The 16,730-nt window shown below is 42.0% G+C and overlaps 1 protein-coding gene across 1 annotated transcript in view; it reads left to right on the forward strand.

The window, feature by feature from the left end:
* Positions 1–1,372: 1,372 nt before the first annotated feature.
* The window catches only part of LOC100491968 (complement C3), a 55,408-nt gene continuing 40,050 nt past the window's right edge, over positions 1,373–16,730 (forward strand). Inside the window, exons 1-10 of the mRNA XM_031899489.1 lie at positions 1,373–1,495; positions 1,716–1,911; positions 7,716–7,908; positions 8,121–8,283; positions 9,181–9,251; positions 10,358–10,452; positions 11,099–11,181; positions 12,303–12,390; positions 13,369–13,471; positions 15,963–16,083. Coding sequence (XP_031755349.1) covers positions 1,850–1,911; positions 7,716–7,908; positions 8,121–8,283; positions 9,181–9,251; positions 10,358–10,452; positions 11,099–11,181; positions 12,303–12,390; positions 13,369–13,471; positions 15,963–16,083 — 979 coding nt within the window. The 5' untranslated portion in view covers positions 1,373–1,495; positions 1,716–1,849. The remainder of the gene's footprint in view (positions 1,496–1,715; positions 1,912–7,715; positions 7,909–8,120; positions 8,284–9,180; positions 9,252–10,357; positions 10,453–11,098; positions 11,182–12,302; positions 12,391–13,368; positions 13,472–15,962; positions 16,084–16,730) is intronic.

The following is a 16,730-nucleotide window of genomic DNA, read 5'->3' on the forward strand; positions in this document are numbered from 1 at the left end:
CATACTCTGCCTGCCCTATGCTGCCTGTGTGTGCCATACTCTGCCTGCCTTTTGCTGCCTGTGTGTGCCATACTCTGCCTGCCCTATGCTGCCTGTGTGTGCCATACTCTGCCGTCCCTACCCTGCCTGTGTGTGCCATACTCTGCCTGCCCTATGCTGCCTGTGTGTGCCATACTCTGCCTGCCCTATGCTGCCTGTGGGAGGTGAACCTGCCAGGGGTTTGTTCTGGAAGTTTGTTAGCAGTTGGAAATAGCCATTAAATGGTCCCTAAGTTGTGTAATTATATGCTGGGGGTTGCTGTGCTACCCACAGGGCAGGAGGAGGCATATGGATTTAAAGGTGTGTCTTAATATGACATAATATAATTCTTTCACACATGAATGAAGGGCGGGTCAAAACTTGTGAGGGACCCATAGGGTTAATGTTTCCCTATGGCTATAAACTCTACCTTTCCTTTTTCTCCTTGTCACTAGGCAGGATGAATGTATCTATTAGGTACCCTACCATACTTTAATATAGTGTTAGGGGTGGCTCTCTCTTCTTGGCCTACAGCATTTGATCTGTGTGGCTGCTCCTTGAAGCCTGGGATCCACACCAGCCCAGAAGGTTAGGCCCTAAGGGGACAATTACCCATAGGGAAGTCGGGGAGCAGGGACCCTGTGAACAAGGGAAAGTTAGAACAGGTTATATCAATTCATAGCACTTTCTAGGAAAGTGAGTCAGTTTCTATTTAGAAAGAGCAGCTTTCTTGCTCCACCCAGGAGAGGAGAGTCAAGGCGCAGTCTCCTACAGGTTTACTTGCCTTAGATTAGGGACACATAAGTGCCAGGGACTAGGCCAGTCTTAACTCTGTTCAAATTCTACAAGAGAGGGATAAACCGGTGGACTTACCCCCCCTGTCACTCTGTTGGTCGTCTTTACCCTGCCCATACTCTATATGAGAGGGATAAACTGGTGGACACCATTCTTCATTGCTATATCATCAATTGTATTCCTGAATCCTGTATTACCTCATCTGAGAGTGAGTATTGATTTGCCCTGCATGTCTTGGACAAATAAAGAGTTGCCTCTGTTTGCAAGAGCTCCTGGCCTCCACCTATTAAATTAGCAAGATAGCAGCTCCCAGTAGGTATCAGAATAGCACTCAATAGTAAGAAATCCAAGTCCGGCTTGGGACTCCTCCAGTTACATGGGAGTAGGAGAAACAATAGGTTAGCTGAAAGCAGTTCTAATGTGTAGCGCTGGCTGAAAGCTCAGACTCAGGCACAATGCACTGAGATGGCGCCTACACACCAATATTACAGCTAAAAATACACTTGTTGGTCAAAGAATAAAATGTTAAAAAATAGCTACAGAACTGAGAAGGCATCTTCGGGGAAGAATCTCACCGAAGGGGCCCAAAGCCACCGGAGGAGCCTGAAGAAGCTGCTGGAGATGCCTGAAGCCACTGAGGAGCCGAAGAAGTCAACTGAGAAGCTGCTGATGAACTATAAAGGTAAGTTCCACTGAACACCAGTGTCACCAATGAAACCCTTACCCCCTGGCCACAAATGTTTTAGGGAGCCCCATTGCCACCAAGGACTGTTTACAGCATTTGAAATAATAATTTGTGTTCTAACCCCAAAAAGGGTCACTAAAAGGTCTTCTGCTTCACATAAATACTGTATATGCGACATTATCTCCGGTGCTGTTACACAATTGCTGTTTTTTTCTAGAAATCTGCCAGCTTGAAAATCTCTTTGGCTCCACCCAGTTACCGATAGGGCAGTGAGCTGAAGGGTATGACCCTCACACAGAAACATATAAACTGCCCCATCCAACTGAGTCTGCACAGTGTCCAGTCTGCACCATGGGCTGTAGAACTCTCTGCCTGTCTCTGCTTTTGCTAGTGGCCGGATCCTACGCCCAACAGTGAGTATAAGTCCCCAAAATCCATATCCCAATGTCCATTCTCTGTCTTAGGGTGTTTGTATTGTTCCATTGCCGCAATTCTGCCAAATATTCCCAATGTCTGAGGTATTAGCCTGTATAGATCTGCTGCACCGACTCTCTGTCTGTCTGTATTATTAGCTTTACTGTCTGTATTTTGAAATCATAGGATTATGGAATTGGAAGTTGTTTTGTCCAACACGTTCCTTTCTCATTTTGCTGTGTGCATTTCCCACTGAGTAACCAATTAATTATCTGCCTTGCAAGGGACAAAACATGAACCAAACTCCATGTCTGGTCCTTGCAAGGCAGATAACTAGATTACCAGTTCTCAGACAGCCCCCCTGTATAACGGGCTCCCATTTACAAAACAGCCACAACAAAGGATGAAGAGAGGAGTTTGTATTCTTGTAATTTACTTATCTTCTTCGCATGAACCAAACCTGGGGTGCATTAAATCTCCCTGATTGCACTATTTAGCTCAAGAAATAACACATTAATATAGATTTTTTTTGTAATTACAAATATTCAGCAATAGCAGAATGAGAGCGATTGTTGATCAGATCCCAACACAGATCAGTTTCCCCCTGATTCATATCTTCACCAATATATATTTTGGGCGGGGGGGCCAAGAAAGGAGAGAGACTAGATGATAACAGGGCATGGGTGGTGTGTAACTAGGCCGGGTGTAACCAGACTTTGGACCCAGGTGCTTGATGTTTTTGTTACAGTCATATATAAATGGATCAGATTGATTGATGGCACTGTGAGCCCATAGTTAATGGATTCAGTTAGATACATGAGGAGATTTCTGGTTGAGGCTTCTGTACAGGAGAGCAAGGCCTTGTTCTTCTTCATAGGGTCCTATAGAAAGTTGGGTTCTTAAAGCTGGGATCAAGTACAGGTACTGTTTTATTATGACAGAGAAAAGGGAATCATTTAACCATTAAATAAACCCAATAGGGCTGTTCTGCCCCCAATAAGGGGTAATTATATCTTAGTTGGGATCAAGTACAGGTACTGTTTTATTATTACAGAGAAAAGGGAATCATTTAACCATGAAATAAACCCAATAGGGCTGTTCTGCCCCCAATAAGGGGTAATTATATCTTAGTTGGGATCAAGTACAGGTACTGTTTTATTATTACAGAGAAAAGGGAATAATTTAACCATTAAATAAACCCAATAGGGCTGTTCTGCCCCAATAAGAGTAATTATATCTTAGTTGGGATCAAGTACAGGTACTGTTTTACTATTACAGAGAAAAGGGAATCATTTAACCATGAAATAAACCCAATAGAGCTGTTCTGCCCCCAATAAGGGGTAATTATATCTTAGTTGGGATCAAGTACAGGTACTGTTTTATTATTACAGAGAAAAGGGAATCATTTAACCATTAAATAAACCCAATAGGGCTGTTCTGCCCCAATAAGGGGTAATTATATCTTAGTTGGGATCAAGTACAGGTACTGTTTTATTATTACAGAGAAAAGGGAATCATTTAACCATGAAATAAACCCAATAGGGCTGTTCTGCCCCCAATAAGGGGTAATTATATCTTAGTTGGGATCAAGTACAGGTACTGTTTTATTATTACAGAGAAAAGGGAATACTTTAACCATTAAATAAACCCAATAGGGCTGTTCTGCCCCAATAAGAGTAATTATATCTTAGTTGGGATCAAGTACAGGTACTGTTTTACTATTACAGAGAAAAGGGAATCATTTAACCATGAAATAAACCCAATAGGGCTGTTCTGCCCCCAATAAGGGGTAATTATATCTTAGTTGGGATCAAGTACAGGTACTGTTTTATTATGACAGAGAAAAGGGAATCATTTAACCATTAAATAAACCCAATAGGGCTGTTCTGCCCCAATAAGGGGTAATTATATCTTAGTTGGGATCAAGTACAGGTACTGTTTTATTATGACAGAGAAAAGGGAATCATTTAACCATTAAATAAACCCAATAGGGCTGTTCTGCCCCAATAAGGGGTAATTATATCTTAGTTGGGATCAAGTACAGGTACTGTTTTATTATTACAGAGAAAAGGGAATCATTTAACCATGAAATAAACCCAATAGGGCTGTTCTGCCCCAATAAGGGGTAATTATATCTTAGTTGGTATCAAGTACAGGTACTGTTTTATTATTACAGAGAAAAGGGAATCATTTAACCATGAGATAAACCCAATAGGGCTGTTCTGCCCCCAATAAGGGGTAATTATATCTTAGTTGGGATCAAGTACAGGTACTGTTTTATTATTACAGAGAAAAGGGAATCATTTAACCATTAAATAAACCCAATAGGGCTGTTCTGCCCCAATAAGAGTAATTATATCTTAGTTGGGATCAAGTACAGGTACTGTTTTATTATTACAGAGAAAGGGAATCATTTAACCATGAAATAAACCCAATAGGGCTGTTCTGCCCCAGTAAGGGGTAATTATATCTTAGTTGGTATCAAGTACAGGTACTGTTTTATTATTACAGAGAAAAGGGAATCATTTAACCATTAAATAAACCCAATAGGGCTGTTCTGCCCCCAATAAGGGGTAATTATATCTTAGTTGGGATCAAGTACAGGTACTGTTTTATTATTACAGAGAAAAGGGAATCATTTAACCATTAAATAAACCCAATAGGGCTGTTCTGCCCCAATAAGAGTAATTATATCTTAGTTGGGATCAAGTACAGGTACTGTTTTATTATTACAGAGAAAAGGGAATCATTTAACCATGAAATAAACCCAATAGGGCTGTTCTGCCCCCAATAAGGGGTAATTATATCTTAGTTGGGATCAAGTACAGGTACTGTTTTATTATGACAGAGAAAAGGGAATCATTTAACCATTAAATAAACCCAATAGGGCTGTTCTGCCCCAATAAGGGGTAATTATATCTTAGTTGGGATCAAGTACAGGTACTGTTTTATTATTACAGAGAAAAGGGAATCATTTAACCATTAAATAAACCCAATAGGGCTGTTCTGCCCCCAATAAGGGGTAATTATATCTTAGTTGGGATCAAGTACAGGTACTGTTTTATTATTACAGAGAAAAGGGAATCATTTAACCATGAGATAAACCCAATAGGGCTGTTCTGCCCCCAATAAGGGGTAATTATATCTTAGTTGGGATCAAGTACAGGTACTGTTTTATTATTACAGAGAAAAGGGAATCATTTAACCATTAAATAAACCCAATAGGACTGTTCTGCCCCAATAAGAGTAATTATATCTTAGTTGGGATCAAGTACAGGTACTGTTTTATTATTACAGAGAAAAGGGAATCATTTAACCATTAAATAAACCCAATAGGGCTGTTCTGCCCCAATAAGAGTAATTATATCTTAGTTGGGATCAAGTACAGGTACTGTTTTATTATTACAGAGAAAGGGAATCATTTAACCATTAAATAAACCCAATAGGGCTGTTCTGTCCCCAATAAGGGGTAATTATATCTTAGTTGGGATCAAGTACAGGTACTGTTTTATTATTACAGAGAAAAGGGAATCATTTAACCATTAAATAAACCCAATAGGGCTGTTCTGCCCCAGTAAGGGGTAATTATATCTTAGTTGGTATCAAGTACAGGTACTGTTTTATTATTACAGAGAAAAGGGAATCATTTAACCATTAAATAAACCCAATAGGGCTGTTCTGCCCCCAATAAGGGGTAATTATATCTTAGTTGGGATCAAGTACAGGTACTGTTTTATTATTACAGAGAAAAGGGAATCATTTAACCATTAAATAAACCCAATAGGGCTGTTCTGCCCCAATAAGAGTAATTATATCTTAGTTGGGATCAAGTACAGGTACTGTTTTATTATTACAGAGAAAAGGGAATCATTTAACCATGAAATAAACCCAATAGGGCTGTTCTGCCCCCAATAAGGGGTAATTATATCTTAGTTGGGATCAAGTACAGGTACTGTTTTATTATTACAGAGAAAAGGGAATCATTTAACCATGAAATAAACCTAATAGGGCTGTTCTGCCCCAATAAGGGGTAATTATATCTTAGTTGGGATCAAGTACAGGTACTGTTTTATTATTACAGAGAAAAGGGAATCATTTAACCATGAAATAAACCCAATAGGGCTGTTCTGCCCCAATAAGGGGTAATTATATCTTAGTTGGGATCAAGTACAGGTACTGTTTTATTGTTACAGAGAAAAGGGAATCATTTAACCATGAAATAAACCCAATAGGGCTGTTCTGCCCCCAATAAGGGGTAATTATATCTTAGTTGGGATCAAGTACAGGTACTGTTTTATTATTACAGAGAAAAGGGGATCATTTAACCATTAAATAAACCCAATAGGGCTGTTCTGCCCCAATAAGAGTAATTATATCTTAGTTGGGATCAAGTACAGGTACTGTTTTATTATTACAGAGAAAAGGGAATCATTTAACCATGAAATAAACCCAATAGGGCTGTTCTGCCCCCAATAAGGGGTAATTATATCTTAGTTGGGATCAAGTACAGGTACTGTTTTATTATTACAGAGAAAAGGGAATCATTTAACCATGAAATAAACCTAATAGGGCTGTTCTGCCCCAATAAGGGGTAATTATATCTTAGTTGGGATCAAGTACAGGTACTGTTTTATTATTACAGAGAAAAGGGAATCATTTAACCATGAAATAAACCCAATAGGGCTGTTCTGCCCCAATAAGGGGTAATTATATCTTAGTTGGGATCAAGTACAGGTACTGTTTTATTGTTACAGAGAAAAGGGAATCATTTAACCATGAAATAAACCCAATAGGGCTGTTCTGCCCCCAATAAGGGGTAATTATATCTTAGTTGGGATCAAGTACAGGTACTGTTTTATTATTACAGAGAAAAGGGGATCATTTAACCATTAAATAAACCCAATAGGGCTGTTCTGCCCCCAATAAGGATTAATTATATCTTAGTTGGGATCAAGTACAGGTACTGTTTTATTATTACAGAGAAAAGGGAATCATTTAACCATGAAATAAACCCAATAGGGCTGTTCTGCCCCCAATAAGGGGTAATTATATCTTAGTTGGGATCAAGTACAAGGTACTTTTTTATTATAACAGGGTAAAAGGGAATACTTTTTTAAAAACTTAACCATGAAATAAATTATTTTCTTAACATAGAGTCTATGGGAGATGGTCATTCCATAATTCAGAGCTTTCTGTATATAACAGAAGCCTTAATAATACCCGTAGATAAGAATTAATTCAGGAGGGAATACATAGGCTTAAATTACAGCAAATAAGAAACTATATGGCCAATGAGTGACTGACTTTTTCAGGCAGAACAATGAATGCAACAACTTCATTGGTTGCCATAGGTTACTGCCCATGGACAAATTAGCCCAGTGTTGGTAAATGATCCCCACTGTGTTGTAAAGCAAAGCTACAGTAGGTATCAGATGCCACTTTGCTGATTACTGTATGCTTGTGCTTTATAGAACTGTATATAATTGTATTAATGACTTTATTCCCAAGGTTCTTATGGTTTTATTTATGCTTATAAATTTGCTCTTAGACTAGGGTGCCTGTACTGTTGGGTAACACAAGAGCTGAGATCCTACCACTCTTCATTGCACTATTGGCTTCTCACATAATGACCCGTAGGTGTTCTACTATGCGCACTGTTTAATGGGCATAAATGAGCTCTAATACCTTTACCCTTTCTGTAGGCCAAACCCATCACTTGCTCGCTCAGAGGTTTTTAATACAAAAGGGAACACATCTGGGGGATATTGTAGTAGAGCACTCAAACCATATATCTACCCCACAGATGCACTCTGATAACACCAAGCTTGCTACGTGTAGAGACAGAAGAGACCATTGTGGTAGATGCTCAAGGACACAACTCTGCATTTGATGCCAACATCCTTATCCAGGACTTCCCTCAGAAGAAACTCAGTCTTGCATCAGCCAAAGTCTCCTTGAATAATAGCAATGGGTTTCTTGGAAGTGGCACAGTAAAGGTGAGATGGAATGACACGTGGCTCTACCTAAAATGGCTGCCCATGATGCAGCCAGTGAATATATGTGGGGTTCTGAGAGGTGTTATTGCGTTTCTGTTGTGTTTGGTAGGGTGAGAGCAGTTTGTGTCGTACCCTGTGTAATATGGGAGATGTTCCGCACCTTTACTATCTGAGTTGTGCCTATATTGTATTAATAGCCTGTCTTCCTCCAGATTCCCTCTGACCAACTCCCCAAAGAGACAAGAAACAATCAGTTTGTGTATGTCAGTGTGAGCTCCGGTTCATGTACACTGGAGAAGGTTGTGCTGTTGCAATACAGCAGCGGCTATATCTTCATTCAGACAGACAAGACTATCTACACCCCAGGATCTAAAGGTAAATGGCAGTTAAGCTGGACATACAGTGTGATCAAATCTGATCAATTTGTCTACCCACGCTCTGGGCTAAATGTGGGTTGATCCAGTTATTGTTGTAGAGATAAAACTGGATGTTACTACGCACTATGCACTTCTCCGCTTTTTGAAACATCTACTGATGGACTAGAGCTGCCCAACCTAAAGGTGTATTTTCTGACTTTCTGGTGACTGCTCTTCCAACTAGAGTAGACCAGGAGTCCCCAACCTGTTTTACCCATAAACCACATTCAAATGTAAAAAGAGCTGAAGAGCAACACAAGCATGCAGAATGTCCCTGTGGGTGCCAAATATGGGCTGTCATTGGCTATTGTTAGCCCCTATGTGGACTGGCAGCCTACAGGAGGCTCTGTTTGGCAGTACACGTGGTTTTGACGCAACTAAAGCTTGCCTTCAAGAAAAGAATTTAGAAATAAGCACCTGTATTGAGGCCCCTGAGAGCAACATCCAAGGGGTTGGGGAGCAACATGTTGCTCTAGAGCCACTGTTTGGGGATCACTGATCTAGACAATCAGTAAAACGTTAGGCTGTTGATGTGAGTTCATTGGAAGCACTGGAACATTACTGTATAAGGAACCCTTGCCCTATTTTACCATCACTCAACTTATGAACACAGTAATCAAGGGCTTTCCTAAAGGCCAATAGAGCTTACTCAGACATACCTTCTTAGGTAAAGGCTTAATATTGATAAGCCCCTGTAGTGGTATTTACAATATTAATGCAGATCAATAGACATACACTTGAGCTGTTAGCAATGAGACATCCAGGAACAAGATGAGAAGATGTTAAATGATGCTCTCTTGGCCTCATTCCTGCCCTTTCAATTATTGTCTTCTTACTCCATCTGTTTCCCCCACAGTAATGTACCGAGTTTTCTCCATGAACTACAAGATGTATCCAGTGGCAAAACCAATGGTCATCGAATTTGTGGTAGGTCTTCTGTTCTTGTCTTTCTTTTAGCTTTGGGTTTGTGCTAAATGCAATGGGTTCTGGCTGGAATTGCTGGGTTATCCAGAAGTTTGGACTACTGCAATCAGGGTGACTCTTTATTTTTGTAATTGTTTATGACTTAACTATGGCAACCCTAAACACCATGACCCGAGTCATAATGTATGGGGTTATCTCCACATTTGCTCTACAGAAGAATGTGTAAGAATTGTACTTATGATGAGTACAGAGATGGGTTTGGATGGGGTTGAGAATGACTATGTTAGGGATGCAACTGAGTACACAGGTTATTTATTATATATATAATAATTATAGACTGACAGGAGCTTAATGGGATTCTGTTTTATTTCTATATTACACTGTTTACATAGCAAATAATTCACTCTGCCATTGAAAGTTTTATTCTTAAACCTACAAATTTTAGTTGTAATATTTGTGCATAGGCAGCCAGCACTAAACAATGGAACTGCTTTCAGATAAGCTATTGTTTCTTCTACTCAATGTAACCAGAGGAGTCGTGACTTGGCTGTGCCAGACTTGGATTTTTACTATTGAGTGCTATTTTGATATCTACCACTAGGTGGGGCATGGGAGCATTTTTAGCAACACAGGTGTCAAGGAGCTGTTATTTTACTTCCTTCCCATTGTTCTGCTGATCAGCTGCTGGGAGGGGGGGGGAAGGAGGGGGTGATATCCAGCATTAAAGAGTGAATGAAGTGTATCAGAGCACAAGTGACATGGCTGAGGGCACCTGAGAAACTAAGAATATGTTGAATTTAAAAATAAAAAAATGTTTTTCCATAGCAGTATTGCTTTAGGGATAGCAAAAAAACTTGAGGGACATAATTGGAGAGCACAAGCAGAACCCCTAACAGATATATTATTAGAGTCTCCTTTTCTAGAAACCTTGTGTAGTCCTGTGTTTATTTTATTAAGGGTTCCAATAGATCTTACAATCGTTTTCATAATATATTATTTTTCTGCGAGTGGCATATATGCCATATGTGAGTATTGTGAAAAACTAGATCTTATGTCCCTCTGTGTGTTTAGCTATCACTCTGAATTTAAGAAAGGCCTTGTCTCTGTAGAACCCAGACGGCATTGTTGTGATGAGAGAGTCCATCCACCCTGCCAGTAAATCGGGGATCTTGTCTGAGACACATGATCTGCCTGAACTTGTGAGGTGAGTGAATCACTAAGATATAAAATAAATACATACATTGACAGATAGAAAGTAATTATTTAGGCCTTTGAAGCAGGGCAACAGGGGGTCACCATTTTGGATTCGGTTAGAAGTAGGGATGCACCGAATAACACAAAAGTGGGCTCAACCTTGAGTCCCAAGAAGGCAATGTACTAAATCAATGCCAGTCCATACAGACTTTATTGTATTTTCCTGGGACTCCCACCCTCTCACAATTGCACCATAATGGGGATGTACAGTATAAAATCCCTATGAATAGTATAAACAGAAGTGCAAGGACATTCAAGCTTTGCAACCGATGTTTATGAAAATTCCTTACCACGACAGTTGTTTTGCCACCCATTGAGTCCTGTTCATATAGGCCAGAAGCCACCACTGCTTGGTCATGGTCAAAAACTCCAAGAATTGGTCACCTTGTGGTCTCTATGTTTAGGATTAGTAATACTATCAGAGCATGGTGGGTATAATTGCTAGACATCTAGACAGCAGAAGCACTGGCATATCCGCATGTAATTTCAAAAAGTGCCAAATGGAAACGTTGAGCACATTTAGGAGGCCAGAAGTGACTGGCAATATTATCCATATACATAGCTCCTTCTGAGAAACTGCTCTATCCATTTGGCAGCCTCGGGGTATGGACCATCTCAGCAAAGTATGAAGACACCCCTCAGCAGAATTACACCACCAATTTTGAGGTGAAGGAATACGGTAAGTAGATGTTCCTCTGCCATATCAACACATACTATAAAGAGAAGGCAACCCCAAAACAGTGAGTTATAAAGTGATTTATTTATATGGTGGTGTCTCCAACCAGAAACATTACCTTCATCAGCCCTTGCTGTTCTCATGTCATCTAGAAAATATTTAGGGATAGAGGAGGTCACACATCGGTCTTTTAGCAAGTATAGGCCGTTAACCAGTGTTTATAAACAGCTGCTTAATTCTCCCCCTGAATTCATGGTGGATTCTCTAAAACCATCTGTAACGGCAATAGGCAACCACTTCCATGTTAAGTGCCTTTCTTTCTTTTTTATATATTATATGGGACCTGTTATCCAGAATGCTCAGGACTTTGGGTTTTCCAGATAAGGGATCTTCCTGCAGTTTGGATCATTATAAAGGAGAAGGAAAGGCATTTTGGCATTTTATTGTTCATAAATTAGTCACATTAGTGCCAACTAGAATGCTATATTTATTCTGCAGAAAGCTTTACCATACCTGACTAAACAGCCCTAGAGTTCCGTCTGTTTAATTAAGATAGCAGCTTCCATTTTAGCTTGGTCTCAATAGCTTCCATTCTGCAGCTCTAGCTGCTGGTAACTCAGATTTCACAGCACAGTTGGGAGGGGGAGAAAGTTGAGATAGGAGAAGGGAGGAGGAGAGAGTTGAGATAGGAGAAGGGAGGAGGAGAGAGTTGAGATAGGAAAAGGGAGGGGGAGAGAGTTGAGATAGGAAAAGGGAGGGGGAGAGAGTTGAGATAGGAGAAGGGAGGGGGAGAGAGTTGAGATAGGAGAAGGGAGAGGGAGAGAGGATCAAACTGAACAGACTCGTGTTGTGCCCTGAAGGATTTTTCAGAGAACAGGAAGTCTGACACAGATGAACATGTATACACAAAAGGAGACAAGAAATCATGTGCAGCGTTTGTTATGTGCTTATGGCTGTATTTACATAGACCTTTTAAATAGTGCTAGTAGAAAAACGGTTTGTTTTATAAATTTGAATTATTTGTTTTAAATAGAGTCTATGGGAGATGGGCGTTCTGTAATTTGGAGATTTCTGGATAACAGGTTCCCGATAACAGACCCCGAACATCCTTTTCTTTTTTGCAGTGCTGCCTACAATAGAAATAATTCTGAAACCAGAAAGTAGTTTCTTTTATACTGATGCTAAGACATTTTCAGTGAATATTGAGGCACAGTGAGTACTTGTAAATAGATTTGTTTCTCTGCTATAGGGGTCAGTGACACTCAGTGAGTATCTGTGCAGGGTGAGTGGGGGGTATAGGGATCAGTGACACTCAATGAGTATCTGTGCAGGGTGAGTGGGGGGTATAGGGGTCAGTGACACTCAGTGAGTATCTGTGCAGGGTGAGTCGGGGTATAGGGGTCAGTGACACTCAGTGAGTATCTGTGCAGGGTGAGTGGGGGTATAGGGATCAGTGACACTCAGTGAGTATCTGTGCAGGGTGAGTGGGGGGTATAGAGATCAGTGACACTCAGTGAGTATCTGTGCAGGGTGAGTGGGGGGTATAGGGATCAGTGACACTCAGTGAGTATCTGTGCAGGGTGAGTGGGGGGTATAGGGATCAGTGACACTCAGTGAGTATCTGTGCAGGGTGAGTGGGGGTATAGGGATCAGTGACACTCAGTGAGTATCTGTGCAGGGTGAGTGGGGGGTATAGGGGTCAGTGACACTCAGTGAGTATCTGTGCAGGGTGAGTGGGGGGTATAGGGATCAGTGACACTCAGTGAGTATCTGTGCAGGGTGGGTGGGGTGTATAGGGATCAGTGACACTCAGTGAGTATCTGTGCAGGGTGAGTGGGGGGTATAGGGATCAGTGACACTCAGTGAGTATCTGTGCAGGGTGAGTGGGGGGTATAGGGATCAGTGGCACTCAGTGAGTATCTGTGCAGGGTGAGTGGGGGGTATAGGGATCAGTGACACTCAGTGAGTATCTGTGCAGGGTGAGTGGGGGGTATAGGGGTCAGTGACACTCAGTGAGTATCTGTGCAGGGTGAGTGGGGGGTATAGGGATCAGTGACACTCAGTGAGTATCTGTGCAGGGTGAGTGGGGGTATAGGGGTCAGTGACACTCAGTGAGTATCTGTGCAGGGTGAGTGGGGGGTATAGGGGTCAGTGACACCCCGGGGGCTAATATCAGCTCTATGTGCCCAGCTACCTGTTTGGGAGGCCTGTGGAAGGACACGCGTTCGTGCTCTTTGGGGTACAGAAGGACGGCAGGAAGACAGGAATTCCAGAGTCTCTAGCGAGAGTACAGGTAGCACAGAAATGTTTGTTACTCTCTCTATCTCTGTCTTTTGAGTCAAATGTTCCTCTTCATCCATACTTGCTCCTCCAAAAAGTGCCAGTACCAATGAAAACAGGCGCTTACTAGTGGCAGATTAGAGCCCTCCTCCATCTATCTTTTAGAGCCCTCCTCCATCTATCTATTAGAGCCCTTCTCCATCTATCCATTAGTGACCTCCTCCATCCATCTATTAGCGTCCTCCTCCATCTATCTATTAGAGCCCTCCTCCATCTATCTATTAGTGCCCTCCTCCGTCTATCTATTAGAGCCCTCCTCCATCTATCTATTAGAGCCCTCCTCCATCTATCTATTAGTGCCTTCCTCCATCTATCTATTAGTGCCCTCCTCCATCTATCTATTAGAGCCCTCCTACTTCCATCCATTAGTGCCCTCCTCCATCTATCTATTAGAGCCCTCCTCCATCTATCTATTAGAGCCCTCCTCCATCTATCTATTAGAGCCCTCCTCCATCTATCTATTAGAGCCCTCCTCCATCTATCTATTAGAGCCCTCCTACTTCTATCCATTAGTGCCCTCCTCCATCTATCTATTAGAGCCCTCTTCCATCTATCTATTAGAGCCCTCCTCCATCTATCTATTAGAGCCCTCCTCCATCTATCCATTAGTGACCTCCTCCATCCATCTATTAGCGCCCTCCTCCATCTATCTATTAGAGCCCTCCTCCATCTATCTATTAGAGCCCTCCTCCATCTATCTATTAGAGCCCTCCTACTTCTATCCATTAATGCCCTCCTCCATCTATCTATTAGAGCCCTCCTCCATCCATCTATTAGAGCTCTCCTCCGTCTATCTATTAGAGCCCTCCTACTTCTATCCATTAGCGCCCTCCTCCATCCATCTATTAGAGCCCTCCTCCATCTATCTGTAAGAGACCTCCTCCATCCATCTATTAGAGCCCTCCTCCATCCATCTATTAGAGCCCTCCTCTATCCATCTATTAGAGCCCTCCTCCATCTATTTATTAGTGCCCTCCTCCATCTATCTATTAGTGCCCTCCTCCATCTATCTATTAGAGCCCTCATCCATCTATCTATTAGAGCCCTCCATCTATCTATTAGTGCCCTCCTCCATCTATCTATTAGTGCCCTCCTCCATCTATCTTTTAGAGCCCTCCTCCATCTATCTATTAGAGCCCTCCTCCATCCATCTATTAGAGCCCTCCTCCATCTATCTATTAGAGCCCTCCTCCATCTATCTATTAGAGCCCTCCTCCATCTATCTATTAGTGCCCTCCTCCATCTATCTATTAGTGCCCTCCTCCATCTATCTATTAGAGCCCTCCTCCATCTATCTATTAGAGCCCTCCTCCATCTATCTATTAGTGCCCTCCTCCATCTATCTATTAGTGCCCTCCTCCATCTATCTTTTAGAGCCCTCCTCCATCTATCTATTAGAGCCCTCCTCCATCCATCTATTAGAGTCCTCCTCCATCTATCTATTAGAGCCCTCCTCCATCCATCTATTAGAGTCCTCCTCCATCTATCTATTAGAGCCCTCCTCCATCTATCTATTAGTGCCCTCCTCCATCTATCTATTAGAGCCCTCCTCCATCTATCTATTAGAGCCCTCCTCCATCCATCTATTAGAGCCCTTCTCCATCTATCTATTAGAGCCCTTCTCCATCTATCTATTAGAGCCCTCCTCCATCTATCCATTAGAGCCCTCCTCCATCTATCCATTAGAGCCCTCCTCCATCTATCTATTAGAGCCCTCCTCCATCTATCTATTAGAGCCCTCCTCCATCTATCTATTAGAGCCCTTCTCCATCTATCTATTAGAGCCCTCCTCCATCTATCCATTAGAGCCCTCCTCCATCTATCTTTTAGAAACCTCCTCCATCTATCCATTAGAGCCCTCCTCCATCTATCCATTAGAGCCCTTCTCCAATTATCTATTAGAGTCCTTCTCCATCTATCTATTAGAGCCCTCCTCCATCTATCTATTAGAGCCCTCCTCCATCTATCTATTAGAGCCCTCCTCCATCTATCTATTAGAGCCCTCCTCTATCTATCTATTAGAGCCCTCCTCCATCTATCCATTAGAGCCCTCCTCCATCTATCTATTAGAAACCTCCTCCATCTATCTATTAGAGCCCTCCTCCATCTATCTGTAAGAGACCTCCTCCATCCATCTATTAGAGCTCTCCTCCATCTATCTATTAGAGCCCTCCTCCATCTATCTATTAGAGCCCTCCTCCATCTATCTATTAGAGACCTCCTCCATCTATCTATTAGAGACCTCCTCCATCTATCCATTAGAGCCCTCCTCCATCTATCTAACTCAAATGGGGTTCTGAGTCTTTAGCCTCATAATAACATTATTATGTCCTGCATCTCAGGGATCTATATTGATACATAGGGCTAGCTATGATATATATATATATATATATATATATATATACTGTTCTTTAATTTCTATTTTATCTAATTTAATCATTTAGATTAATGAAGGTGAAGGTCGTGTGGAGCTTGAAGGGGAACACATTCGGAAGACTCTTAACACCACCGAGGAGATGTTGCAATACAAGTTATATTTGACGGTTTCCGTAGTCACTGCAACAGGTGAGAACTTGGGCCTTTCAGATCAGTCAGTACAGACAAAAGTCACTGCACCACAAAAGTCCTACCTTTGACATGAAAATAAAAGACAGCAGATCATGGCCTTGTGATGTCAATTAAAATCCTGTGTCCCATGACATGCAAACTTAAGGGCGTATGTCAGGGATCGTCAAACTACGGCCCGCTACGGCCACCTTGGGTAATTTACCCGGCCCCGCTGCATCCTCACCCCTGGCTGCGGAGAGAGAGGACTCAGCGGGGAGCGGGATGGGGGAGCTGGGAGAGGGAGGACGGACGGAGTGGGAGTGAGTGGTGGGAGGATTGCTGGAAGAGAGCGGACTCAGCGGAGAGTGGGGAGCTGGAAGAGGGAGGGAGGATGATGTGGGGGGAGCTGGAAGAGAGAGGATGCAATGAGGAGTGGGAGGGGGGAGCTGGAGCAAGAGCAGGGTGGGGGACTATAGTTCGGCCCCCCAACAGTCTGAAGTACCATGAACTGGCCCCTTGCTTGAAAAGTTTGAGGATCCCTGGCGTAAGTCACCCATCTGCATCCTTTTCCCACTGAAATGGGCTGTGGACAATGCATGGCCCATAAATATCATGGAAGCTGTATTTATGTATTGTGTTGTAATAGGTTTAGCACCCCAAATCAC

Source organism: Xenopus tropicalis, chromosome 3 (genome assembly GCF_000004195.4).
Source record: "Xenopus tropicalis strain Nigerian chromosome 3, UCB_Xtro_10.0, whole genome shotgun sequence".
NCBI classification, from domain to species: domain Eukaryota; kingdom Metazoa; phylum Chordata; class Amphibia; order Anura; family Pipidae; genus Xenopus; species Xenopus tropicalis.